This window comes from Electrophorus electricus, chromosome 4 (assembly GCF_013358815.1).
Source record: "Electrophorus electricus isolate fEleEle1 chromosome 4, fEleEle1.pri, whole genome shotgun sequence".
Taxonomy (NCBI): Eukaryota; Metazoa; Chordata; class Actinopteri; order Gymnotiformes; family Gymnotidae; genus Electrophorus; species Electrophorus electricus.
In genome coordinates, this window is record NC_049538.1 from 22,058,317 (window position 1) to 22,082,703 (window position 24,387).

At 40.3% G+C, this 24,387-nt stretch overlaps 4 protein-coding genes across 9 annotated transcripts in view; 1 reads left to right on the forward strand and 3 right to left on the reverse strand.

Moving 5' to 3' along the window:
- Positions 1 to 10,710, reverse strand: part of srgap1a (SLIT-ROBO Rho GTPase activating protein 1a) — a 63,238-nt gene extending 52,528 nt beyond the window's left edge. For all 4 annotated transcript variants that reach the window (XM_027009682.2, XM_027009681.2, XM_035525295.1 and 1 more), the window contains exon 1: positions 10,125 to 10,710. In XM_027009682.2, coding sequence (XP_026865483.2) covers positions 10,125 to 10,194 — 70 coding nt within the window. In that variant the 5' untranslated portion in view covers positions 10,195 to 10,710. The remainder of the gene's footprint in view (positions 1 to 10,124) is intronic.
- Positions 10,711 to 11,307: 597 nt separating this feature from the next.
- On the reverse strand, positions 11,308 to 14,460 carry rxylt1 (ribitol xylosyltransferase 1). Its single transcript, XM_027009698.2, has 6 exons — positions 14,156 to 14,460; positions 13,527 to 13,697; positions 13,140 to 13,242; positions 12,579 to 12,893; positions 12,159 to 12,329; positions 11,308 to 11,991 (listed from the first exon to the last, which is right to left on the reverse strand). The coding sequence occupies exons 1-6, from the start codon at positions 14,298 to 14,300 to the stop codon at positions 11,589 to 11,591; spliced, it is 1,308 nt and encodes a 435-aa protein (XP_026865499.1). The 5' UTR covers positions 14,301 to 14,460; the 3' UTR covers positions 11,308 to 11,588.
- A 378-nt stretch (positions 14,461 to 14,838) lies between these two features.
- On the reverse strand, positions 14,839 to 16,170 carry zgc:112052 (protein C19orf12 homolog). Its single transcript, XM_027009699.2, has 3 exons — positions 15,995 to 16,170; positions 15,573 to 15,765; positions 14,839 to 15,485 (listed from the first exon to the last, which is right to left on the reverse strand). The coding sequence occupies exons 2-3, from the start codon at positions 15,730 to 15,732 to the stop codon at positions 15,220 to 15,222; spliced, it is 426 nt and encodes a 141-aa protein (XP_026865500.1). The 5' UTR covers positions 15,733 to 15,765; positions 15,995 to 16,170; the 3' UTR covers positions 14,839 to 15,219.
- Positions 16,171 to 16,914: 744 nt separating this feature from the next.
- On the forward strand, positions 16,915 to 22,778 carry LOC113577187. Of its 3 annotated transcripts, none has more exons than XM_027009688.2 (7): positions 16,915 to 17,421; positions 18,044 to 18,267; positions 19,344 to 19,442; positions 19,583 to 19,684; positions 19,821 to 19,934; positions 20,039 to 20,147; positions 20,236 to 22,778. In XM_027009688.2, exons 1-7 carry the CDS (start codon positions 17,268 to 17,270, stop codon positions 21,573 to 21,575), a joined length of 2,142 nt encoding a protein of 713 aa, XP_026865489.2. In that variant the 5' UTR covers positions 16,915 to 17,267; the 3' UTR covers positions 21,576 to 22,778. The 3 variants fall into 3 exon arrangements, with proteins under 3 accessions (XP_026865489.2, XP_026865491.2, XP_026865490.2); XM_027009690.2 differs by having other exon boundaries at positions 16,915 to 17,272; XM_027009689.2 differs by lacking the exon at positions 19,344 to 19,442.
- The last annotated feature ends 1,609 nt before the right edge of the window (positions 22,779 to 24,387 follow it).

The window sequence follows — 24,387 nt, forward strand, 5'->3', positions numbered from 1 at the left end:
AAACTTGACTGCACTGTGTTGACCGGCCTTCCTAGGCTATAAATGGTTACCATAACCCCACCACCAACCCCTCTCTTCCACCAATCAGGCTCCAGGAATCTGCAGAGGCCAGGTCTCAGAGCGACCGGTTTCCCAGGTAATTACAGTGGAAAGCAATATGAAAGAAGTGACAGAAAAGCCACATCCTCCTGCTCTGGAGCAACAGTGGCCTTGGGGATGTTTGCTGCCTCTGTTGCCTGCCCCCCTCTTTCCTAGAGATCTGCAGGACTCGAGGACCCTGATCTGCAGGCTCAGGCTTTTAGTACCCTCATGCTATTAGGAAATTGACTGCCTTGACTCATTTAAGGTACACTACCTCCATTTATTGCACCTATAATTAATACACTACTACTATAATATTTTAATAGAAGTTTTTTTTTTCTATACATACATACTACATCAAAGTATAAGAAAATGTAATCTGTGGTTAATTCTACTTCAAATGGTATGCAAATTACTTTGCAAGCATACTTGCTGGGTATGTTTCACCCCTAAAGTAAACCTAAAGCAGCATCGGGCATGTGTTTTGGAGATGGGTTGAAGAGAAAGGTATAGTGTAGGGTTTTGTCATGCTGAAGACAGTGTTTGGGCCTGTTCTGTAGGTGGGAGCCATACAGATTTAACAATTAACAAGACTGTCCACTGTCTCTCTCATGTGCCAGACTTGTACTATGTGGTCATATATGTGCCACCAGGTGTGAGGACCATTCATCAACTGACATCATTAAATACCGCAAATTAGCCAAGCTTGGACAGAGACGTTGCTTCGTTGACATCACATGACGTGACAGACAGAGACGTGTTTCACATAGCAGCAAAACATACACACACACACACACACACACACACACACACACACACACACACACACACACACACACACACACACACACACACACACACACACACACACACACACATTCAGGTGCGGGTGCTGTAAGCAAAACCATTGTGTCTACAAAGTCTGATACTGAAAGAGCAAAATGGCCAAATTCAAGACGGGTAGGGGCCCAGAAGACAGGCCCAGTGAAGATACAATTGATAAAAATGATCTAAAACAAGCCACAGTTCACAAAGCGCAGCATGTTTCTCGAGCCCTTATCTGAGGAGGAGCGTGAGCTGCAGAGTGTCTCTACTAGCTCCTTCTCAAGAGGCTCTCCTCCAGCTAAAAGGAGCAGCACTCGAGTCCCAGGCCAGCAGCAGGAGCACCACGTGTTAACGGCAAGCTCGGTGTCAAGCGCGCTCTATTTTTGGTGCGCGCTGCCCCGCCGCTGCCCTCACCCGCACGCCTCAAAACTATTACAGATATGACTTGTGCCTTCTGGGAACACTGGCAGGAAGGAGCTGCACAGACCTGGTAAGTGCAGACCTACATAAACACAGAGAAGACACTGGAGCTACGAGTAGCGCCTGCCCACTTCTGCTCCTCGTGCTGCCGGGGGGGGGGGTGCTCCGGGTTGTTTTACCCTTCAATCAGCAGAAAAGGAGACGAAGGGGGGAAAGCGATGATTAGGGAGGCCGTCTGATAGCTTCCTGCGGAACTTTCCTGACCAAAGGCTTGGGAGAAAGCAGGAATTTCTTGCACTTATGGGATAAGTGCCAAACCTGATGTAAAGGATAAATAATACATGGGAACGGCCACAAGATATCCAAAGTAACAGCTGTCCATGCCCGAGGCCGCACCCATGGAGCAGGAGGCAAACATAACAACCACAGCAATGGACAGCCAGCCTGAGGGAAACTGAACCAGAGTGAAATAAGGACAAAGGTACTACATGGTTGTAGACAAGACATTACTGAATTATACAGTTCCCATTCCAGTCATAATTATGTCTGGAGACAAAGCAAACTGCATTTGAACTAAAATGCACTCCAGACTGAGCAGTGGCATAAAAAACCTCTGAGTTGGACCCTAGAAAACCGAGAAGTTTGACTGCTTGTGGGAAGAACATAGCAAAGCAAATGATAATCTTGTGCCTAGTTGGTCATTTTAGATTTCTAGTTCCAAATAAATAGTGAAGAAATGAAAAGTACAAAGTGCAATGAGGCTGAAAGCTAGACAAAGCTTTTTTGCATGCAGTTATTGAAAGGAGAATTCATTGTTAGGCAGCCAAAAAATCTCACTTATTTAAGAATAAGCAAAGTCAGCAGGTTCAAATTGATGGGGGGAATCCACTGAAGGCATCATGGAAAAATTGACTCAATTTTGCAGACTAGGAGAGACTCCAACATTTAAAATATGATCGTGATCTGGCTCTTTGTGCTTGGCCTCTTGTGTGGACTTTCCTGGATTCCTAGTTATGGGGACAGATTACCAATCCGTCTAATGGCAGGAGGCTGGATGGGCCATCTGCAGCTCAGAGTAGACTATAGGAGGACTGGCTCTGTCTATGGAGGACTGGAATTGTAAAGATACATCTCTAATAGGAACCTCCTGGGAATTAAGGATAACCAACAACCTAACATTCTCCATATTCCAAAATGACTTCAAAAATAACTATTCCAAATTGACAGCGGCACATCCTAAATAAAAGTTAAGAATTCTGAAATAGGCAGGTTTTTTCTTATATTAAAAAAGACAAGAAAACAATGGAAAACAGAGACACCACATTAAAGCTCCATATGTGGCCCTGCTGGATGTAGCACTGAGGATATGAGCATGGGGCGCTGATCTCTATCTGCAAATGGGCCTTTATAATGGGCGCTTATATGGGAGTGCCCCTTATGTTTGCAGCTGAAACCGAACTCCAGCTCCGCTTTTGGCCTGTGGCGAGGGTGTAGCCGATCTCAGCCAAACACTGTGGCTACCCCCCAACCCAGGACCACAAAGAAACGCTTTGTTGTGCGTAAAATAGAGAGATCCCATGGCCAACACTTCGCCACATCACCGCAGGCGAAGGCAGCCACTGGAAACATGGGGGACTTACTGCTGGCTACCCAGGGGCAGCGCCATATTGTCCGGTGTGCATATATAACGGCCAGGGCCACACCTCTGCCTCTGGTCACAATCAATCAGGCCTAAAACAGACAAAGGGAGATGTCGGGGGAAGGGACACTGGCCTGCCATTTCACTGACCACTGCATTTGAAAAGATCCGCTCCGCCATTTACCCAGTGCACTGGCCACTAACGTCTTCTAAAGGCAATCATGCTGAATGGATGGCCTTCGGCTATTGATTATGCTGGACCTAAGCGCACTGCCCCCTTTAAGGTTCAAAAGGTCAAGGTAGGAGAAAGGGGAGGGGGGTCAGAGTTGTCCCAGGGGCAAAGATTAATCATGGGAGTTGCATCTGAAGGGAACTCTTAGCCTGGACCAGGACATTCTAAGGTTCTTGGGAAACACGCCTAACCACTGCACACAGATCCAAACACTTCCAATTATTTTTGCCTTTTGTACAATGCTTTATTCATATGATTTATGCTACGTTTCAATTCATAAACTGAGGAGAAAAATAGCAGCACCGGCACAATACCTTCATGACAAAAAAATATACATCTCTGTTTAAATCAGTGGGACTTTCCCTGGTTACCCAAATCCACATAAAAGCAAAGAGTTTCTTCAAAAAGGCAGCAGAATGAAATACAGTGGAAATTTGAAACTGGAAAGATGGATATTGGATATATCAATCAAGGAGGCAGAGATCAGATGTAACTGTGGAAAAAATATATTTTACAGTCACCCTACTGTAAACTCCTGTGTCTCAGCAGGTTTGACTATATTTCAAAGGAGAAACAAAACTGCTATTTTCAGTGCCTGGTTTTAATCAACTCTGGGTGATGCAAGTGAGTCCTCTGGAAGTCTCATTTGAATGTTAAAGCAATAAAAAGTGCAAACTGCTTGAGAATTCAGTGTGTCCTCAGCCTGACTGTCACAGACGAAATATGACCAGCTATTTGATAAAGGCAGTAATGTTAGCACAATAAAACCTGCCAGGCCACTGTCTCTGCCAACTGTTGGACTGTTTGAAATCCCATTTACTTACTGTGTCAGAGGAATAGACAGAGGCAGACTGGGCAGAATGCCAGGAGACTGGAAGCACAGCAAGGTAAGTGGAGTTGGCTGACTCACACACTGACACTGCACTGACTGACAACTACACCGAAGGACATATGTTTGCACAAACAAGTAAAAATACCTTCTAAAGGAAAGAACCTTCAAACACCAGTGTCATCTAATCATTTTGTGCTGGGGGCAGGATCAGCACAGGTAGGAATGTTCACAACCATAAGCACCTGCTTCTGTGCCATGGAGAGAGGGAGACATGGGGTGGTCAGTGGTAGGAAGTGTGTTTGCCAAACCTAATAAAGCACCCAGATTAGGCTGACTCTCCACTGCTCGTCATAATGGCGAATAATTTAGCTAATCAAAGATGATCAAAACCAATGACTCATTTATATCAAACAGTACATCGTATAAATGACACACAGTTAGAGTGTGAGTGACTCAATCAGTTGTAAATTTTTATCTTATTGAAACACCCTTCATGTTGATGGTATATGGGGGGGTGCATTTTGTCAATGTCAAGATGGTTACGTCTGTCAGATTCCTCGTAAATACAAATGTGGGACTGCATAAAGCATGAGGAAAGCATAATGCACAATGGGGGAAATAAAACATCACAATGCTGATTTAAACATTTCATACAGTGATAGATCATACCAGCAACTTCAAAGCATTCTCATTAATTAAAGTCTCATTAATTTCATATATAGAAAGCAGATGAACTAGTCTCAGATATTCCCTAAAAGAGATATGTCTGGAAAGAAAAAGATACTTGTGTAGCCAGACAAATGTACAAATGTAATGCAACATCACCTTTAATCATGTGTTTAGAGTCACAGCATGTATTTTACTGTGATAATTACATAAATAGCAATTGGGGCCACACCATTTTGCAAATAGTGAGAAGGAATATACTGAGCAATTCTGTGACAGTGATTATTAATCGATTTGGTGATTAGCACTTTTCAATACACAGGCATGATGCATGATTCTCTCAGACAGCCTGTGACTTCCCTGAGTGTTCAGCAAAACCAGAGAGTTCTGAAGCATAGCAACAAAAAAGTATTTTTAAAGGCTGGACTCTTGGTGTGTATGATTAACACTGCAACTCTACCACCAATATAACTTCACCATGACATTCTGACCACACTGAAACTTAAGTGTCCAAAAGGTATAAGATCTTTAGACATAATTTTCTTTTAGACAGCCTCATGGTTTTCTTGTAAACTGCCTTTCCTTTTAGGTAAAACCTTGCAGACTGTACGACTGCCTACCTGGATGGAAGAGTAACAGCTTGGGGACATACTGTAGTGGTCAGTCAGGCTTTAAAAATGGAAAAGGAAGCCAACGTGGCAGATGTCACATTGTTTAAAAAAATGGAGGAAATCAGGAAGGCCTACACTTTCAGACTGCGTGCAGTCAAACTTTTAAAGAAGCCCTCCACCACATAACACACAAATACCTCAACTTCACAGGAAGAGCTTGCTTGGCTGAAGAACAGAGGACATGGGAGATTAAAGAAAGGCAGCTGAAACTAGAGCAGTAAGCAGCCCTCTCGGTGCCCCCAGGAGAAACCTCTCACTTCCAAGCTCTCTCTGCTGTCCCTCTCAGTAGAAAATACTAGGAGGTACCACCGTTCACAGGATGCAGAGAAGAAGACACCTGCACCCAATCACAATGTGGGCCAATTCCATTAACACATCTTTGTCCTCACTGCAGAATCCAAAAGTGCAAACCTCCAGCAGTTCAGGTCCACTATGCATCAACCAAGCAATATATAAAGCTGAAAGAAGTGGAAAAACATATTCAAAGTTTATTTATTTGTAACTACACCTGATACAATGCGATTTATACTTACAGATGACACTCTGAGGACATAACCACTGTATACTATGTATACTCAGATAATACAGTCGCTTAATTTATTACCTCCAAGACTTACTACATGCAGAACATTTTAAATGTAGTGCCAGCTGCATTGTCAACAAAGGTTTGTATGTAGGTTAGTGTCAGCATCCTGTAACAATGCTACCTAAATGATACTGCTATTGTCTGGCTTTGGGTTATGGAGGTGACTCAGCTTTATTAGCTGGGTTAAAATGCCAGTGTGCACAGCAAAGCCAAGCATGAGCTCAGCCTAGTCCATCAAACACCACAGAGCGACAGGGGTCCCAGATGGTGCCGTCAATAAACCCCAAACCCTTCACAATGCCACCAGGAGGGAATATGCACACATACATAGACACACCCTGAGAGTACTTGAGTGTAGCGTGAAAGCTAAGGGGCTTGACTAGGGCAGATGGTAGGTAGCTGCGTGCATGTGTGTGTGTGTTTGTGTGTGTTTGTGTGACAGCAGAGAGTTGCAATCTAAAGTGTCAACAGCAGGAATTATTGAGCTGATGAGAAAGGGAGAGAGAGAGACAGAGAGAGAGAGAGAGAGAGAGAGAGAGACTCCAGAGCACTTGGGAGCTGAAATTAATGAATGATGAAGACAGTTGTCAAGAAGTGATGTCAGTCAAACATCAGCCTAATTGCTTCTAATTAGGTTACTGACAGATCAGAGTATTCCAAATTTAGCCTGAAGGTAAGACAGTGTGTTTGTGTTTAGGTTTTATTATACCTCAGGATTGCACATTATGTCTCCCTCAGTGTATTTTCCATGTGAAATAAATGACTGCATTTTAAGTTTCTAACGTTGTCCAATTCATATCATAATTTGACAATAATATTCACAGGATAAAATATGCAAATTAACAGTTGCTCAGCATATGCATAAAAATTTATCATGTGAATTATTACATCATAGTAAGTCTTCACCTGTAGGTAAGATAATCCCAATGATAAGACAGTGGTAGGTGAAATCAGCAGCATTAAAACATACAAAAAACTGTATTGTTGCATTTTGACATTTTCATAGTTACCTACTTTTTAGCTGTGTGTCTACACAGTGGCAAAGAAGACGCATCTTTGAAGGCTTCCATGCAATGAAGAAATTTGGGGAGGGCGTCGATATAGTAGGACTACAAATTACTAACATGCCACGATAATGATGTGACAATGATCTGAACCCTGCAGAGACACTGCAAATAAAATTATATCAGAACAGACGCATCACCAATGACTAATGTGCACAGAGTGGATCCCCTTATCTGGTACACATCTTGAGCCATATTTAAAGAAAGCACTCATGATATGGTCATGATTCAGAGTGGCTCACTTCAGAATGATGAGGCCCAGGAGTAGCTGGTGACATGCCCTGAAAGTTCAGTTTGCTACCATCCTGGCAGGGAAAGCTCCCACACATATCAGGTTATTCTGAACATAAGACTCCTCTATCTCCAATTATTGCATTAAGTGCAAAAACATCTGCAATTCCTGGAAGTCAGCAAAATAAAACCAGGGTTCGAACCTGCCTGTGGGTGAAGCTTTCCAGCAACCTGCAGAAGCAAGCATCAAGTACACTTCGGGGTTGGGCCGGTCCCGTCACAGCTGGGGGCTCCTCCCCTGTCAGCAGACAGGCTGGTAGGGGCAAGCCAGCAAACCATGACCCCCGGTCACAAATGGAATGCCACCATGGTGAAATCCAAGCCGGCGCCCGGCCAAGACAAAACACAGGCGGGCCCAGGCAGCCTACCGCACCACACGCTTCCCCCACTTATGCACATGCTGCAGTGGAAAGCGACCACGCTCAACGAAAGGTGAAACCTTCCTGGGTGATGATGCAAGTAGCTCTCAGCGTGAACGGAATAACTCATTAGAACAGCTTTTCCAATGGGCAAAAAGATTTAATCATGCAAATTTTGATTTTATCATTGTTTAGAAAAATAATGTATAAGGCTTTGATGAATCAGAACTTACCATCCCATAGAGCTGCAGGGACATTTTGTTCATAGCCAATATGGAGTAATTCTCTCTCACTTGTTTTAGGCATGAGGCATGCTGTGCTTCAGTCTACTCTTCTTCACCCTAACACTACCCTCTCTGAACTTTATGTTAAAAGGAACAGCATGACTACAAACTACACTTTTATTTTGCACAAGGATGCAGAATTAGACTAGCTAATTGCATATGCATTCATATGTATTCACTCATTCATTTATTCACACACAATCAATTTGAAGTGGTAAGCAAGCACTCAAAATAGCCTTTTTTTCCCTTTACTTTTCTCTAGAGTGACCGGTTGCGGTGGATGCTGTGCAGAACGCGGGTGATTGGGACGGCAAGGCGCTGTGCTGGAGAGGTGGGGTGCCTGGATCCTTCTGCAGCTCAGTGCACTGGGCTGGGACACTCCAGGAGCCCAGGCTCATATGTGGCCACTATGCCGTGTGCCGTCCTGGGACGGAATTGTACCCCTTGCGAGCAAGTCAAACATAACACTGCCATGTCCGGCAAGAGTACTGAGTTGTTTCTTACCATACAGTCAATGTCTGCACAAGTCCCACCTTTTACTGGACAGAGACCTTAGGGACAGATTCTAAAATTATATGTCTCCATTTTAAATTCATCATGATGAGACAGTGGGAAATAATAGTATTCCAGGACAATATGAGCAGCAGGCATGCAATGACCTTTCTGAAGCATCTGGAAACACATGACCACCTGTCCCTTTATCATATTGTGCACTGATAAGGCTAGGATGTTCATCTCAGAGGATAGCTCCACCATGCAAAATCAAAAACACGCATAAAGAGACGTGTCAAGCTTCTTGAACTAAGGCCATAACTAGGCCATGACCAGAGCAAGGAGACCAGTGAGAGTGTGCGCATAGCAACTGAAGTCCAACCCCCCCTCACAGCTCTCAGGCCAATCTTGGTTGTACATAAGCTGATAAAGCCAGATTCCATTCATCCCCTTGGCTGCCCTTACTGTGCTGTATAGCTGTATAATACTTGTGTATTGCCACAGTGTTACAGACACACTCAGTATCAGTCCCTTTCCCAGTACATGTCGAGAAATAGATGATTATGGGACACAAAGTAAATAAACTGAACAAAAGCTACAGTGAAGATGTTAGAGATTATTTACAATGCTGTTAACAGAGCAGTTTAACGTTGTCCAAAAAAGAGGTGTTAACAAATAACTAATCAATACAGCCTCATTTGGACAAAATCAGTATCTTAATTGGATACTTGGATAATAATCAGGCTTCATCTACACTTAGAAAGCACATGTTGTTACAACCCTTTTATTTTTTACACAGTAGTTATGTACTGCAGCTATGTAGAATGTTATGTCCATCTACAAAGTGTCATGCTTTTATTTCGCTGGCAGTGTATGGATAATGAATTTCTGAATGCATGACGCTACTATTAAAGGCCTTAGTCATCACCGGAAAAGGGGGCAGCACATATCTGGTACATGACTGCTGAGCAAACAACAAGTCATGACTATACATCTCCCCCTTTCTTCCTCCGTGTCTCTCTCTTTCCTTCTATAGAAACATGAATAATACGGATTTCATCCTGCAAACAGCCACAGAGAACGCAGCCTCTGGCCTGTGGCCAAATCCCCATGGTTACTACAGTGTAGCAGCTGCCTCTTTCCTGTGCTAGCCACAGAGGGAGAAAAGAAAGAAACAGGCACCTCGGTTTGCAAGGAAGTAGGACAGAATGCTGGGGAAACTTTTGATAACCATGTTCTCCAGCTATATCTGAATAATCTAGCCACTTGCAAAATCCAGTTTTCTGATGCGTCAGCAATGCCGGGTTTTACGATATCAGCCAAAGACCAGAGCACTCGTGGAAGATGATTTGAAAGTGTGCGCATGTGGGACTTGGACTGTGGGTCATGATCGCACGCGACACACCGGGAAAGAAATGTTCTAAAGAGATAATGAGAGCCTGAAATTATGCGTTTGCCTTGCTAAAAAAATGTGTTCCAAATTTTTAAGACACCACGCACACCAGGCTGAACACAAAAACAGCACTCTAAAACAACTTTAATTGTTTGGCGCTGTAGAACTACAGCGCTATAGGCTACGTATAATAAGAAGAAGAAGCAAGGGATTCTTCAGACGCTGCTCGCTGACAGATCTGTTTAAACTCGGAGAGTGAAAGGTTTCCGCTCTTGCATTTGTTGCTTACCTTTCACTTGACTCTCATACTCTGCGATAATCTCTTTATCCTTTTTAAACTTCGATGGAGGATGCGACATCTTCGGCTCGTCCTCCGGATAGATGATGATTTACTTGTAGTCCAGCAGTTAACTGGTTTATTTGTAAACTGCTCAGTCCGTCCGAAGTTCGCCTACAGCCGAAGCATCCCGTAGATTTTCACGTATTCTGACTGAAATCGGGAGAGCAGAAAACTGCAAATACACTTGCGGTGCTGCAGCTCCAACTGAAATAACGTAAGCGGTTCAAATCGAAGGGGATCTGCGTCCAATGAGACCCCTGAAAAACGTTTGAGGTTCTATGTGCCAGAAATGTTGTTTCCAACCACGAAACAACATACGAATCGCCCGTAAGTGACCTAGCTATGGTTAGCCAACTTAGCTACTGGCAAAAATTTACAGTTGGTTTAGGTAGTACAAACCATTCGAACATCCTCATCAGCAACCTATTAGAAAAAAGACGATTAAAATATCATTTTAGCGGTATCGGCGTAATAGCTAGCACACTGCTTTGCCTCGACTTCTAGTTCATTCCCAGATTTGAGCGCAGCGCAGCTGTTGGAGCGACTCGTTGGGAATGGGAGGGATCGAAGGGCTCCGGAGCGGAAATGCTGAACGGATCGACAACTTACACGATTAGTCGTCCGAAAACCCAAAGCAGCAAACTAGCTAGCTACTTTACAACTTTTACCTACAAGTCTTTGGATAATGTCAGTTATAGATAGGGAACCGCTTAATAAAATGCCTTTAAATATATTTCTACGAAGAAAAAGTAACCTTACAAATGTATAGAATTTCACTTAACTAAATTAATCGTTAGAGATTATTTCCAGTATAAGCGAATAGACCAAGAAAATCCCAAGATATATAAAAATTCAAATTCAATTTTCTGAAGTCACTCATCTCTACTATTCTCATGCACTGATACACCCGCGTGAATCGTATCTTTTAACTCGTTACGACCCCTGGTGACGACCTTGCATGTGGGCACAATCGGACATCTACTGGAACAAATGTGTGCAGAGCTCCGTTTACTTTGTCATTGGTGTTATAATTAACTTTTTTCTTTACACACATATATATATATATATATATATAAAAACATGATAATTGTTTATTTATTCATTTATTTCAAATAACCCAGATACAAATAAGAACTTTTCATAAAATTACTTTAATTCCACAGCACCTTGATAGATCAGTGTACAAAGTGAAAAAAAAAACACCATAAAGAGGCATTATTGCACATTAGCAATTAGTAGGCAGCATCTTACATAACAACACAAATATGTATTTACCATCTAAATAAATAAAATTCTGTGAACAAGCAGCAAGTTGGCATGACACACTTAAATCAGTGACCAACATACCTAGTCACAAAATCAAGTATTTCTGTTGACCGATCTCTTTTTTTGTCCTAGATTATTTCTCTCTCCTTAGCTCAGTTTAAAGAAGCCCTCCTCCAGGACTTCCGTGAACTTGTCCTTCATCTGTTGACGGAACCCAGCGTACCACTCTAGCAGCCTCATTCTCCTCTCAGTTTTCTCTGCCTGGGTCATTACATGCTCCTTCTTCAAGAGAGCAGGCAGCTCGTTCCAATCCTTGAGGAAGATGAAGGGTGCCCCCGCATCTTTGAGCAGGCGGAGAGGGGAACTGCGGCCATCTGCACAGGACCCTGGAGTCAGGACATCCTCCACCACGGGTACAGAGCCATAGGCACAGGCCTCATAGATGCGGTAGCACTCGCTATTGACTCCAACCGGGCACAAGGTCAGGTCACTCTGAGCCAGAGCTGTGTGGTACTGTCTGGAAGTTTCTGCTGTCTCTTGAGGAAGCCACCTAAACACAAGAGACAGATCAAAATCAGATCACCTAGCATAAAGCCATAGAAAGCTAATAAGTATATGTTTAATGAGCTAGGAAACATTATTATAGTACTATTTTGACTGGTATGCTTCATAAGCCTTCTATTTTGATCATGAAAGAAAGAAAAAAAATATGCATACTTCTCTCTAGCATTTGTGAGACATTGTTTTTCCATGTCATTTTGCTTCAGGATGCCCATGAGAATTTCCCGAGAGGAGTTCTTATAGACCGTACCCAAGAAGTTGCAAACATAGGGTCTTGCAGAGCTTACCATCTGTGTGTTAGGTGTTACAACTGGGAAGTCCCTGTACCTGATAGCCAAGAAAAAAAGCCTGTTTAATCATCATTTGTTACAAAAAAGGAAGGGAATTAATAGTATGATTTTTTTCATCATTTAGCTAATCTCTAATGTCATTATAAATTGACTATAAAATATGCTAATAATATCCCTCATTTTGTCTGGTATTAAAGTAATTTGAGGAATTAGTGAAGTAAAACAGTATGAATTAATTAGCAAGACCAAACAATTTATAACTGAAAAATGTATGAAAGGATCTTACGTGGCTACACCAAGTGGCCACTGGAAGACATCCTTGTCATTGACCCAGGGGCTATCATACACAAGAAAAAGGAGATCCACAAATCCCCCCTGTCTCTTCAGATATGGACTAATCCAGTCATTTGTGCACTGCTCACTGCCCAGCAAGACTACAGCCACTCTAGAGATTGTGTGAGCCTGCACTAGAGCCTGTGCATGCTGTAACCACTGGAGAGAGTAGGAGATCTTCTGCTGTTCACGTCCATTCAACACCAAAACTACACTGTCTGTGTCCAGGGGAACATGACCCTGCACCACAGCTGGCCCTGTGTAGAAACTGTAAGAAAAGATTATCTTAGGTTGATGGATGTTTTTAAACATTGCTCTAAATATCAGGATGCTTACAAATGTGGTATCAATCATTGACATTTCAACTGAGGAAAGATGCTTCATAAAGAAAGAACCAAACTTAGAGTTCTTCAGTCCAATTCCTGTTGAGTTATGGAAGCACAAACTTAATAGATGGTAGATGGTTATTCTATTTGGAAACAACCTTGTTAAGTAAATAGCTGACAGCTGATACCTGAAATTAATCTTCCCTGACTGGATCTCTCCTTCTCTCCAATGTCCTGTTTTGACAGTAGGGTTCAGAGGCCCCTCTAAAATGTGTTCCCACAAGTAAAGTCCTAAAAGCAAGAAAATAGAGATCACATATCTGTTATGGATTGAAGAAAACTTTTTTCACTTCATCTTAAATACATTTCTTATAGACCCAGAAACAGAAATGTTATTCATCATGGGCTAATCTTCAGATTAAAATCAAAACATGTCAATGACTGAAACAGTCACTTTATGTAGTCTAAATCAGATTGCTTCAGAAACATTTACTCTATTGAATTAACTGTTGAACAATCACACAGTACTAGTAACCTCTACCATAGAAAGGTCAGTAAGATAGGTAGGCACTTACCTATAGCTGCTTTGCCCCAGATCTGAACTTTGTATCTTTTGGGCCTACTTTTAGCAATGTGCTCTTGATATGATCTATAAGCCTCTCTTCGTTTCTGCAGCACATTGATAGAATCTACTCGCTCATCCTCCTCCCATGGGTTCCATTCCTCCTCTGCCACGTTGGCACTGTCTAGAAATATGCAAAATATTAAACAAACGTAAAACATCGTGCGAACAAATTCCTGGGAAGTCAATAATACAATAATCATACCTGCAATTAACTAGACAGGCACGTTACTTTTCTACACATTTTCATCTAGCATGCAGTGGACTCCTCCCTCTGGAACACATCGTTGGCAAACTAACTTACAACTGAGTTTATGAATATGTAATGTGTGGAATACAAAAAATGAGTTATCAAGCACCCAGAAAGTTTTGCTGTATCAATCTTTATCGCTATATGAAACATTTGTTAAAGGACGCTAGCTACATTCTTGCATTCACTGGCTTGATTTCGACTTAGTAGCCAAGCTTTTTTAACAAATCATATAAGCCACAGATCACAGGTCGACGTTAAACATGCTAGCTAGCCAACTAGCTAGCAGTTAACTAGCCAGAACGCTTGCTAGCTAATATTGGCTATCGTACCTGAAGTTGCAGAACCCTTTTTCACCACTCGGTGTACGCGAGAAATAACCTTCTTATTAAAAAACACATTGTATGCAGCATACAGTGAAAAGAACACATAAACCAACACAACAACTATCGCTATTTTTTTACGGATTAATCTCATTATTAAATATCAGTTGCGCACCCATTCTTTGCAGACTTTTGCGTAATATTAGTACGACTGTTTACATGTATTGAAACAGAACCCGGAAACAAAAGTCAAACAGCTATCAGAACCGGAAATTCTCTATAGGTTTATCGTTTGCTGGCTATAGGTCACATAATTATTCTCAATAATGTTTATAGTTACAATTATATATACAATCCAAATAGTGAATTATTTAATGTGCATTTTATGCCAAAATATGATCCAGCCCTACCATAGTCTGCTCCAAAATGTGTCGGAGCCAGCAGTGTCCCCTCCCGATTGTTGTTAACCAATCAAACGTGACATTTTTGGGCCATATATCGCATAATATATGCGATAAATCTGATTTCTCAAGAAAATGATTCAGAGAGGTGTTTAGCCCCAATTTCCACAAAACTGGAGGAAATGTTTGGAAGTAGGGGAAGTTTCAAATACAAGCTACTCATTGTCTAGTCAAATATTACAAAACAGTGAATCAGAATATATATCATTTCCCTTTGTGTATAGTGAACAACTGATATCACTTTGGTTAATTTCACAGTAAAACTGTTTAATCCACATAATGTCACAGGTGAACTCATGTTGAGATCAGTTTAGAGGCTTTAAAAACACCTAACAAAATACATTTATCTTTCAAATATCCAGTAATTCATTTTATTTATCCTCACAATCAGTATTATAATCCACAGGCATTCCTCATATTCTCAGAATGGCTAGTACAGAGCATTTTAAATAGAAACAGATCAATTCTCTGTTCCTGTGATCCATTCCTTTATCGGTCCAGACTAGAAATGCAGCATTTTCCCTAGGCTTATTTGACCTTAAACAGTTCTGAATAACAATTCTTATACATCTCTGTAAAATAGTCTCGATACGTTTTTTTTAAATTCTGATGTCAATCCACATAATGTACCTCAGCTTGAAGCTCTCTATGAACATAGTTCAGTAAAGCAGCAGTCACCTGCTTCTGTAGTGATGCATCCCCCATTACTATGGCAGTTATTTGAACTGCATCAGTCCAATTTATTGAACCCAAGATGACCATGATCTCCTCATAGAGGTGTTGCTGTTGTTCTGTTGTCATTTCCATGATAACCTGAGGCAGTGGTTTAAACTGACCACTTGTCATCCAGCATCCCAGAAGTCCTCCAACAGCCCCACCTTTCAATGAGGTATAGAACACATATGAATTCATAAACAGCTGTGAGATGTTTTGTATTTCTGCAATTTTCCAATAAGGATATTTACCTACAGCAATACCCAACGGTCCCCCTACTAATCCTCCTGCAAAAGCAAGTCCTCCGGCCGTTAATGCCCCCTTCCCAGAATGCTTCACTGTAGTCTTTATTTGTTGATTTGCAGACAGTTCACAGCACAGCTTCATCACATCATCAATGCGTGGTGACATTTTGGACAATCAATGTCCTTGATATTTTGCTTTCTGTTGTGGAAAAGACGGCCAGTGAGTGATATGCACTGAAAGTTATAAACCATTATAAACATTATATATCATTAAATTAAATCCTAAAGCTTAACAAGTAAATAGGTCATTTAAAAATATATACAGGGCAATGTGACTCAACATGATTTCTACTGTATTGGATGTATTGTTGGCCCATCGTATAAGCAATTCATTGTTACATAGCATAACACAAAAATAGCCTACTCACTTTAGAATTCAAACTTCAGACCTAGATCTGTAGAGCGTTAAATGGGCAAGGGAGTAACCGTTACATCCATTCCGTTAAGCTAGATACATCAAAAAACTAGAAATAGTGGTGTACTAGAAATAAGATAAACAAGTATATAAGCCCAATAGCATGATGTCCATATAAAGGTATGGCGACAGTGACGAGGCAATATAAAAGTCAAAATAAAAGTCGTGTCCCGCCCCCCTTCAAGTGCATTAAAACATTAAGTTTTCTCAGTAGCTAAGATTTAAAAAGTAATCATAATTATTACGAAAGCTTGAGTGAAATGTAGTTTTTGAAAAGTATTAAAGTCCTCCCATAGGATTGGGTAAAAGACCATAAGATGATATCTCTAATGATTTTCCCTCTCTTTAAATAAAAATATCTTGTTTTCTTCATCCAATAGTCATACAGTAAAAATGTAGTGGCTTCCCTTCCTATTTGCGCCATTGTTACATTTATTAAAGAGGCAGCTATTTCTGAGAGTAATGTAGCTGGGGTATAGATTACTGTTTTCTGTCTTTGTTTGTCCTTTTGCTTTTGTTTTGTTTTTATTATTAAAAAGGTAAGGACAGAGAGACAGACAGACAGACAGACAGACAGAAAGACATAGATAGATAGATAGATAGATAGATAGATAGATAGATAGATAGATAGATAGATAGATAGATAGATAGATAGATAGATAACATGAAATACCATACTTGAATTCTTGAACTTATATAATTTCATAACATTTTATTAAAGTTTATTTGACTCACCAACTCGTATCAGTTCTTAAAACTTTTCTTTAATAGTACTTAATTTCTAAATGCCATTTAAGATACTTTTACGGTGAAAAGGCTTTTCGCTACGTCATTGGTGGCCATTTCTAAAAAGTCATATTTAAATCTATTTAAAGCTGGTTAATGCTAGTTAGCTAGCTACCAGTTTCGCTCTGAAATATCATTTAAAGATACTGTTTCTGAGCTCAAGTAGCGAGTAGGGCACGCAGAATAAGTTCGAACAAATTAGAAATCGTTTTGGTGAAAGATAAATGAACTAACCTAGGTATCTTAGCTAACCCTGTATAATTTTCGTAGCTAATTTTGGGTATCGTTCTTTTGACTCAACTGGTTAAACTTGCCAGAACATATTTCCCGAAATGTCGTTTAAGAATGGTAGACCCAAACCTACATTTACTACCCTACTGCACCAGATTTCCTTTGAGTGTCATCATACCAAATGATGACACGAAGCTAGGATCCGACAAATGAGGTATGAAGTAACCTTAAAAGCCAAGTTTGAGCTTTTCTTTGATATGGAAGAAAGTTTGTTGTCCGAAAATACCTCCAACCCAATATCAGCTTTACCCTTATGGATAATTGAATATGCTTGGAGTAAAAGAATGGTGGACGTTTTAGAAGGTAACATCATGTCTGTTTTATTTCCTTTTCTATTTCTTTTTTAGCCGTTTTAACCCGTGGACCTGTTTTTCTTTACTGTTTCTTCATGGCCTCACGAAAGTTTCATACTAATATTACTTTCTCACAAAGGTGCTGTGCTAGCTAAGCTAGTTAGATAGCTAACCTAACAGCTATGTAAATACAGCATTACACCAGTTAGGCTCCGTTTCACCTATTGTGTTATGTCATGTGTTGTTAAGATGTTATAAAGTGGTTCCATTATTGAAAACAAAATTATTCTTGCGCTACTTTATTGGCTATATTCTAACTAAATGATTAGCTTATAAGACACACTAATATATGTGACAAGGTTTTTTTTGTTGTTGTCAAAACCAATCCATGTTTAATTTACTTTATTTGTATGATGTGATACTTTACTATGAATAACAGCTAATGATATACACTGCTTCATTTGCTATTAGTTATCACTATTCATTGAGTACAGACACTGTACTCCGTCGGTATTCATTTTACGAAATTGGTGTGGGGTATGTCTTTGTGATGTTGAAGATTTAGACACTTTTGGTTAAGGAAGACTAATGCTCCTGCAGTCCTTAAGCCTTATTGTTGTGACTTGTCAAAGTTTTAGGCCCCCCTCTGTGGTTTGAGGGGGACTTGGGCCTCCTGACTCTTCAGGATCCATGCAGCATCCGTGCGGTGTCAGCTGAAGCCTGGATGGTCATACAGACCAGAGATATCAAACACTTTGAAAGACTGATGGAGTTCCTGGATGTCACTCAGATTTTACTGCCTCACCTAGTGACCTCAATTAAACACATGAAGATAATGTTTGGCCTGAAGACTTTGGTAAGACATTTTGGGACTCTGATTAGGTTAGGGAGGCACGAGGTGGTTAATATACATTCAGTCTACTCTATATGTGCAGTGCAGAACCTGAATTCTCTGATACAGAGATATTGCTTTGGCTTTGTGTTCTAGAATATTAGATTTTAAGTTAAAACCATGATTTTAAAGCTAAAATACATTTTCAGTCAGCTTTGATGGGGTGAATTTGTATATTCATGTTCAGAGTAATTCTACAAGAATTCTAGAAAATGAATGAGACTGAAACAAACAGAATAAACAATCAGAACTATATTTGAAAATAATGATGTCAAAAGCAAGAAAGGGCTTATGTGCAAACATCGTGGCACATGATGGAAGACCAGACTAGTGAGTTGACCAAAACCCACTACTTTCAGTATTTTCAGTGAGGAAGAAACTTTTGATCAGATCAATAACTCTACAAGTAGGCTTAGATATGTCAAAAACTACAATAAAGAGAAGAGTGCACCTACATGACATTTACACAAGGTGCAGAGTGTTAAACGTCATGAACATAAAATCTTGTTTTCCTGAAAATACATTCTAAGACAAAGATTAACCCGTATAAGTGTGATGGAATGAGGAATGTGTAGAGAAAATGAATTGCTCACAATCCAAAACCAGTATAATAAAATATAAAGTGAACAGAGGCATCTGTACTAGTCAGTGTGACCAGTTTGCTTAAAATGTCATAGGGAGGCACTTTTTTATTGCAGTGGGACAGTCTGAAGTGTGCAATTATTAAAGCAAATATGCTTTTCATGGCCATAAGATTCCTAAGTGACATACCCAGTGTTGACGTATATACTCTAATCCAAATGACACTCTGCACATTACCCTCATTCATTGTTTGATTTCAAAACAAGTGTACCTAGCCAAAACAATTACAAATATGTTACTATTTAGTTACTATCTGCACTATATGAACTGACTCTTATGATAAATATTGGCATTGCTCATTACTGACAAGGTGACTGTAGACGTTGAACCAGCTCATAGCATTATGTTAAGGCTTATCCAGTGTACTTCTGAACTTTGCACAACCATGTGTGTCTCAGGTTATTATGTGGATGTTGTGGGGTGACCAGGATGTGGCTAGCATCATTGACAAGATTATAAAATTCTTTCCTGACAGCCTCCCGCAGTATTACAGAAGTGTAAGTAAAGGTTGAAACTCGCTCCTCTAGGGGGCACTAAATCTACAGAGAAAAACAAGGATGGTAGGCAAAAATACTACACACCTTCAATGTCTGTTATATAGAAAACATTAAATCAGTTCTTTTTTTGCATTGCTTAGAGTCACAGACATATGGAGCTGATGCAAAGGACTCACCAGGACTTTAGGAATTTTGCTCAGTCTCTGGCCAGCAACCCAGACATGCGCAAAGTCTATATTAGAGTAAGTGGAAAATGTCTTCCTTGTTCTAAATGCAATGTATTCTTAGGTCTTTTTTCTTTGTCCTAAAATAAAGATGGATTTTTATTAGTAAATTTGTAAGGTTTTTTTTTTTTGTGTGTGTTATCATGTTTTAAAGGATTTAATGGAAGAGCAGTATGGTGAGTGCTATGCCCTAAAGTTGGAGGAGAGATTATTTCATTATCTTCAAGAATTGGACAAAGCCCTTCCACAACCCACTTATATTGAGAAGGTAGGTGCATGTGTTAACATATGTATTTGTGAGCACATAGTAAGAGATTGCATTGTTTTCAGTCTATCTATTTACATGTTCTTTTGTGTATGATACCCACATAGGTTCTAAAGCAGCCATGGGCACTGGGGGAGAAAGAGGAATTACTGCAGCAATTGCTTACCTGTAACACTGCATCAATACACACATCTTTAAAGAGACTACTGAGATGTGGTAAGGTATTAGGTCTTACTATAGTATGTGACAAATAAACTAGAGAATCTTAAGACACGATGAATTAATCATTTTCCCCTTCTTCCAGCCATGACAGACTACTTCAGTAGTGCCAGAGTTGTGAGACCAGGCCTTGAGCCTTTCTCCATAGCTTTTAGGCTATCTCAAGAAATGCCAGAAAATGAGACTCTGTCAAAGGCAAACCTCCAGGGCACATGGCTGGATAGATGCTCATTGCTGCAGAAAAGCTCAGAGACCTATTTAGATGGACCGGTTATAAGGTTGAGGCAGAAGCCAAGTCTGAGGGCGGAAATAGACCAAACAATGTATCCATGTGTGCCAGAAGAGGAGGCTCCTCAGGAGGTGGCCAATGGACAGGCTTCACAACAGCAGGAAGCTGAGGATGACTCAGCAGAGCACTTGTGCTCCAGACATGGCAAAAGAATGAAGAGCATCCTTCTGGAATGTTCTGAGGAGCTTCAGGCTCAGGATAGGTACACTCCTGTTACACAGGCAGAATGTACTCCTCTGGCGCCTCCCACACCTCTTCTCCAGTCCACGCCACACAGGCTGACACAGGCCTCTGCATCTATATTCCCAGACTCGTCATCTAAAAACATATCCTTTTCTTCACACCCAGACTCCCCCACCACAAATCTCTCAGGGGCTGAAGCCAATCAGGCCAGCCTTTCACAAGCATCCTTACCAGACCTGGGTTCTTCCTCGGTGCAGCAAAATACTTCTAGAACATCCCCAGTCCCACAGCCCAATGTGTCATCAGCATTGTCGTTTTCACCCTGTCAGGTCTCTCCATCTTCAGCAATTTCAAGCCCACAAATCCCAGCTTCTGTACAGTCTTCATCTTCAGCCTGCCCTTCAGTAATTCCAGCGAAGCAGATCACAGCCCATCACATCTCACCTTCAGCAACGTCTCAGTCCTCAGTCTATCCTCAGTCTTCCTCCTCGACATTTTCCTTCCATCACATCGGTTCACCACCATCCTTAGGTCCTGAGCCCTGCTCATCATCGTCCTCTTTCTCAGGTTCATTGGCAGCAGCCAGCGCAGAACAGGCACGAGGTGCAGTGCTTCATTCTTCGGACATGGCCATTGTCTCGGAGCCGAGCCGAGTCTTGGTTGGGGAGCTGAAGCTGTCCTCTGAGACACAGGCCATCCTCCTGTTGTGCAGATGGTTGCAGCCACACGTGCGACTCTGTAGACTAAGCCAAGAGGAGTGCGCCTCAGTCTTGTTAGCAAGGACAGCCATGGGCCAGGTGTCCAACCTGCGTGAGCTGGACATAGAGGAGGAAGAAGGGGAGGAAAATGTGTCGTTTGATATGAATTTACTGTATTCGGACTCTTACTCTGAATCGGACACGCATGACTCAGATGATCCGGATTATGTTCCATCCAAGAGACTCAAGGCATAGGTTGACTGCCAGAAAGAGACCTTGGTGCATGACACGTGCAGTTATGTAACAAGCTGAGATCAGGTTAAATATTAACCACAAGTTTGTGGTTCTACCAGCTTTCCGTACTATTCCACAGACAGTAGACTTAAGTTATAGTTTAGATTACATTGCACATTAAGTTGTATGTCATGTTCAAACATTACAATTTTAACAAGATAATATGAAGGCAAGCTGACAAGGCAGTGCAGATTTTAGGATACTTTACTGAAATTTTATCTGGTTAACTCTTCGGAGGAAAGGGCTGAAACCCTGTTGTACCTGGCTCATTTGTATTGACTTCTTACTGACATGGTTCTACCTTTTTTGCTAAGTCATGGTTCAGCATGTATGTACTCTGGTAGCACCGTGTCAACATTGTGAGCAAACTGCACGCATCCTATGCTGGAGCCTATTTGCTGCCAGTTTAGTGATGTGTACATTTGTCTTTAGGTGACAGAAAGTCACCACATAATCCATGTGTCATGTTGTCATTGTTCTATTAGTGGCGTGCATTATGTGAATATCTTCATGGCAGGAAGAGAAATTATGTGACCCAATGAAACATAGTAAAAGTTTATATTGAATGTTACAGTTTCACATCTTAACCAATTTCAGATTTGGTCATTTGATGTGTGATGTTGACTTGTGGATGTTATTTTGTCAACCTTTAATCAAGCCAGAATAAACAAGGAAAGGGTTAGTGTGTTTGAATGGGAGTGTGTAGGACAGAATGGTAAAGGTTATTTGGGTGTGTTGGATCTCTAAAGCAGTGTTATTTTGATGTTCACTTATCTGCTTTTAGAGCAAACTTTTATTCTAATGTATTCTGATGAAGGGCATGATGCAATTCTCGTTAGGTGCTGCATCATTCATATATATTTACTCCCTAATATAGCTGTTTCTTTTAATGAAAATTTGATGAGTAATTATTTGATGAGTATTATTTTTAAACAATGGTTATAATAAATAGCACATATCCCAGATTGGAAACAGCCTTTAAACACTCAGTAACTTTAATAAATTGAGTTCTCTCACCATTCACTGCTTTTATTTATTTTTTATCTTCAACTTCAATTCCACTTTCAACCACTATTCCCCTTAATTGCAGAAAATTCTGATTTTAGCAATCACAATTGAAACACTTTCATTCTGTGATAGAAATAATAAAATGCTTTATTTGTATTTTATTTGGTACTTTCACTATTTTGTCCTGTGTTTTTTAAATGTGTTTGCCAGGTTGAGTGTTTTAAGTTGGCCTTCATACAAGCACCTAACCCAAGGTTTTATCTGTGTAAGATACAAGAACTGCACTGTTTACATGGGTATAGCATCCGTAATTCCGTAGAACATAACATCAGCTGACGTAAGTGTTGCTCATGCAGGGCAGATGTTTTGTATTTGTAGTGCTGGATGAGCCCCACAGTTAACCTTTTGTCTCTGTCTCTTGTTCTCTGACAGTTATCACTGACATTGTGTGAAGTGGTGCTCAAGACATTCACTCTTCACTGCACAGATCAGCATAATATCTACACATCTGCCTTGGATCATCTCTATTTTGTTCACTTAATCCAGAAATAAAAGATTTGGCATCAGATTGTTTGTTTAGACTCAGTTTAATGAATGCTCATCGGACATACTAAAAAGTGTAAAATAGCAAACATTACTATTGAATGATCAGTTATTGCTTACTGCTTGAAATAGTCTGTTCAACTTGGACAATGGGAATTATAAAAATAAAGTGTGGGGATTTATTAATATGCCATGTAAGAAATGGTGTATTGAGATTGATGGAAGAGCTGCTGCCCCACAAGATACTTGTTTTAATCTCACTCGTTTCAACAAGAGAAGTCAGTCTCCACCATATTAGCGAGGGGGGTTGTGGGCTTTTACGCACAAAATCAGAAGGCTGAAAAGCGTTACTTGCCCAGGTGCTGTTTGAAGACGTGATTTTTGAACGTGATGTAACTGGGTTGGGGCAGCCCTCAGGCTCCACCAATGGAAAAAAGTGCAGAGATCGACACCCATTTTGGGGTCTCACTATAAAGCCGGCTTAGGCACACATTTTAGTGCAAATTTTGTATATACAAATCCGTGCCTTTGCAAGGTGAAATTCTTTTCAGCCACTTGTAGAGGTATTTATCTATTCTGGTTATTCACAGTCACTTTTGATACATTTATCAATGATAAAAATATAGAACAATTTAATATTTTTAGATTAACTTTTAGACAAAATAGTGTTTTCTGATGCAATAGGTAGGCTCGTTCGTTTTTGACATTAGCATTTAGTACTGTATATTTTAATGTTCTTTTGAAATGATTGATATTTTTACACTTCATTCCTTTCAATTAGTTCTCATTTTATCGTACTATTGAATGATTATATTTGAGTTTCATTATTATTATTATTATTATTATTATTATTATTATTATTATTATTATTATTATAGTTTTACGGAAGTTAATATAAGATATTCTTCAAGTTACGCCTGTACAGTAGATTTTGAAGCCCCTATGACCTCTCTATGATTTGACTGGCGTGGCTGGACTCAGCATGCGTCAAATCTGTTCATCTTTTGTACATAGAAAACGGTCCTTTTTCAATTTTTTTAGCTTTCTATTTTGCCATTTGTTTGTGTCATAACGATCCACAGAAGTGCAGAATAATTTGATGAAAACAAAATTATTAGAAAATCTTTGGGATTATTGTAAATATTTTAATAGTACCAGTTATTTATTCGGTGCTTTATGTGTTTATTTTATGTTGTGTGTAATGTTTGTTTAATCATTAATT

What these genes read in the sequence shown, in the direction of transcription:
- rxylt1 (XM_027009698.2), bottom strand. Translation starts at nt 14,300, where the DNA reads ATGAGATTAATCCGTAAAAAAATAGCGATAGTTGTTGTGTTGGTTTAT. An exon ending in CTGGGGCAAAGCAGCTATAG is followed by an intron (nt 13,243 to 13,526) that starts GTAAGTGCCTAC and finishes TCTTGCTTTTAG; the next exon opens with GACTTTACTTGTGGGAACAC. An exon ending in TGGCCACTTGGTGTAGCCAC is followed by an intron (nt 12,330 to 12,578) that starts GTAAGATCCTTT and finishes CTTGGCTATCAG; the next exon opens with GTACAGGGACTTCCCAGTTG.
- zgc:112052 (XM_027009699.2), bottom strand. Translation starts at nt 15,732, where the DNA reads ATGTCACCACGCATTGATGATGTGATGAAGCTGTGCTGTGAACTGTCT. An exon ending in ACCGTTGGGTATTGCTGTAG is followed by an intron (nt 15,486 to 15,572) that starts GTAAATATCCTT and finishes CCTCATTGAAAG; the next exon opens with GTGGGGCTGTTGGAGGACTT.
- LOC113577187 (XM_027009688.2), top strand. Translation starts at nt 17,268, where the DNA reads ATGAGGTATGAAGTAACCTTAAAAGCCAAGTTTGAGCTTTTCTTTGAT. An exon ending in TCCCGCAGTATTACAGAAGT is followed by an intron (nt 19,443 to 19,582) that starts GTAAGTAAAGGT and finishes TGCATTGCTTAG; the next exon opens with AGTCACAGACATATGGAGCT. An exon ending in AAAGAGACTACTGAGATGTG is followed by an intron (nt 20,148 to 20,235) that starts GTAAGGTATTAG and finishes CCCTTCTTCCAG; the next exon opens with CCATGACAGACTACTTCAGT.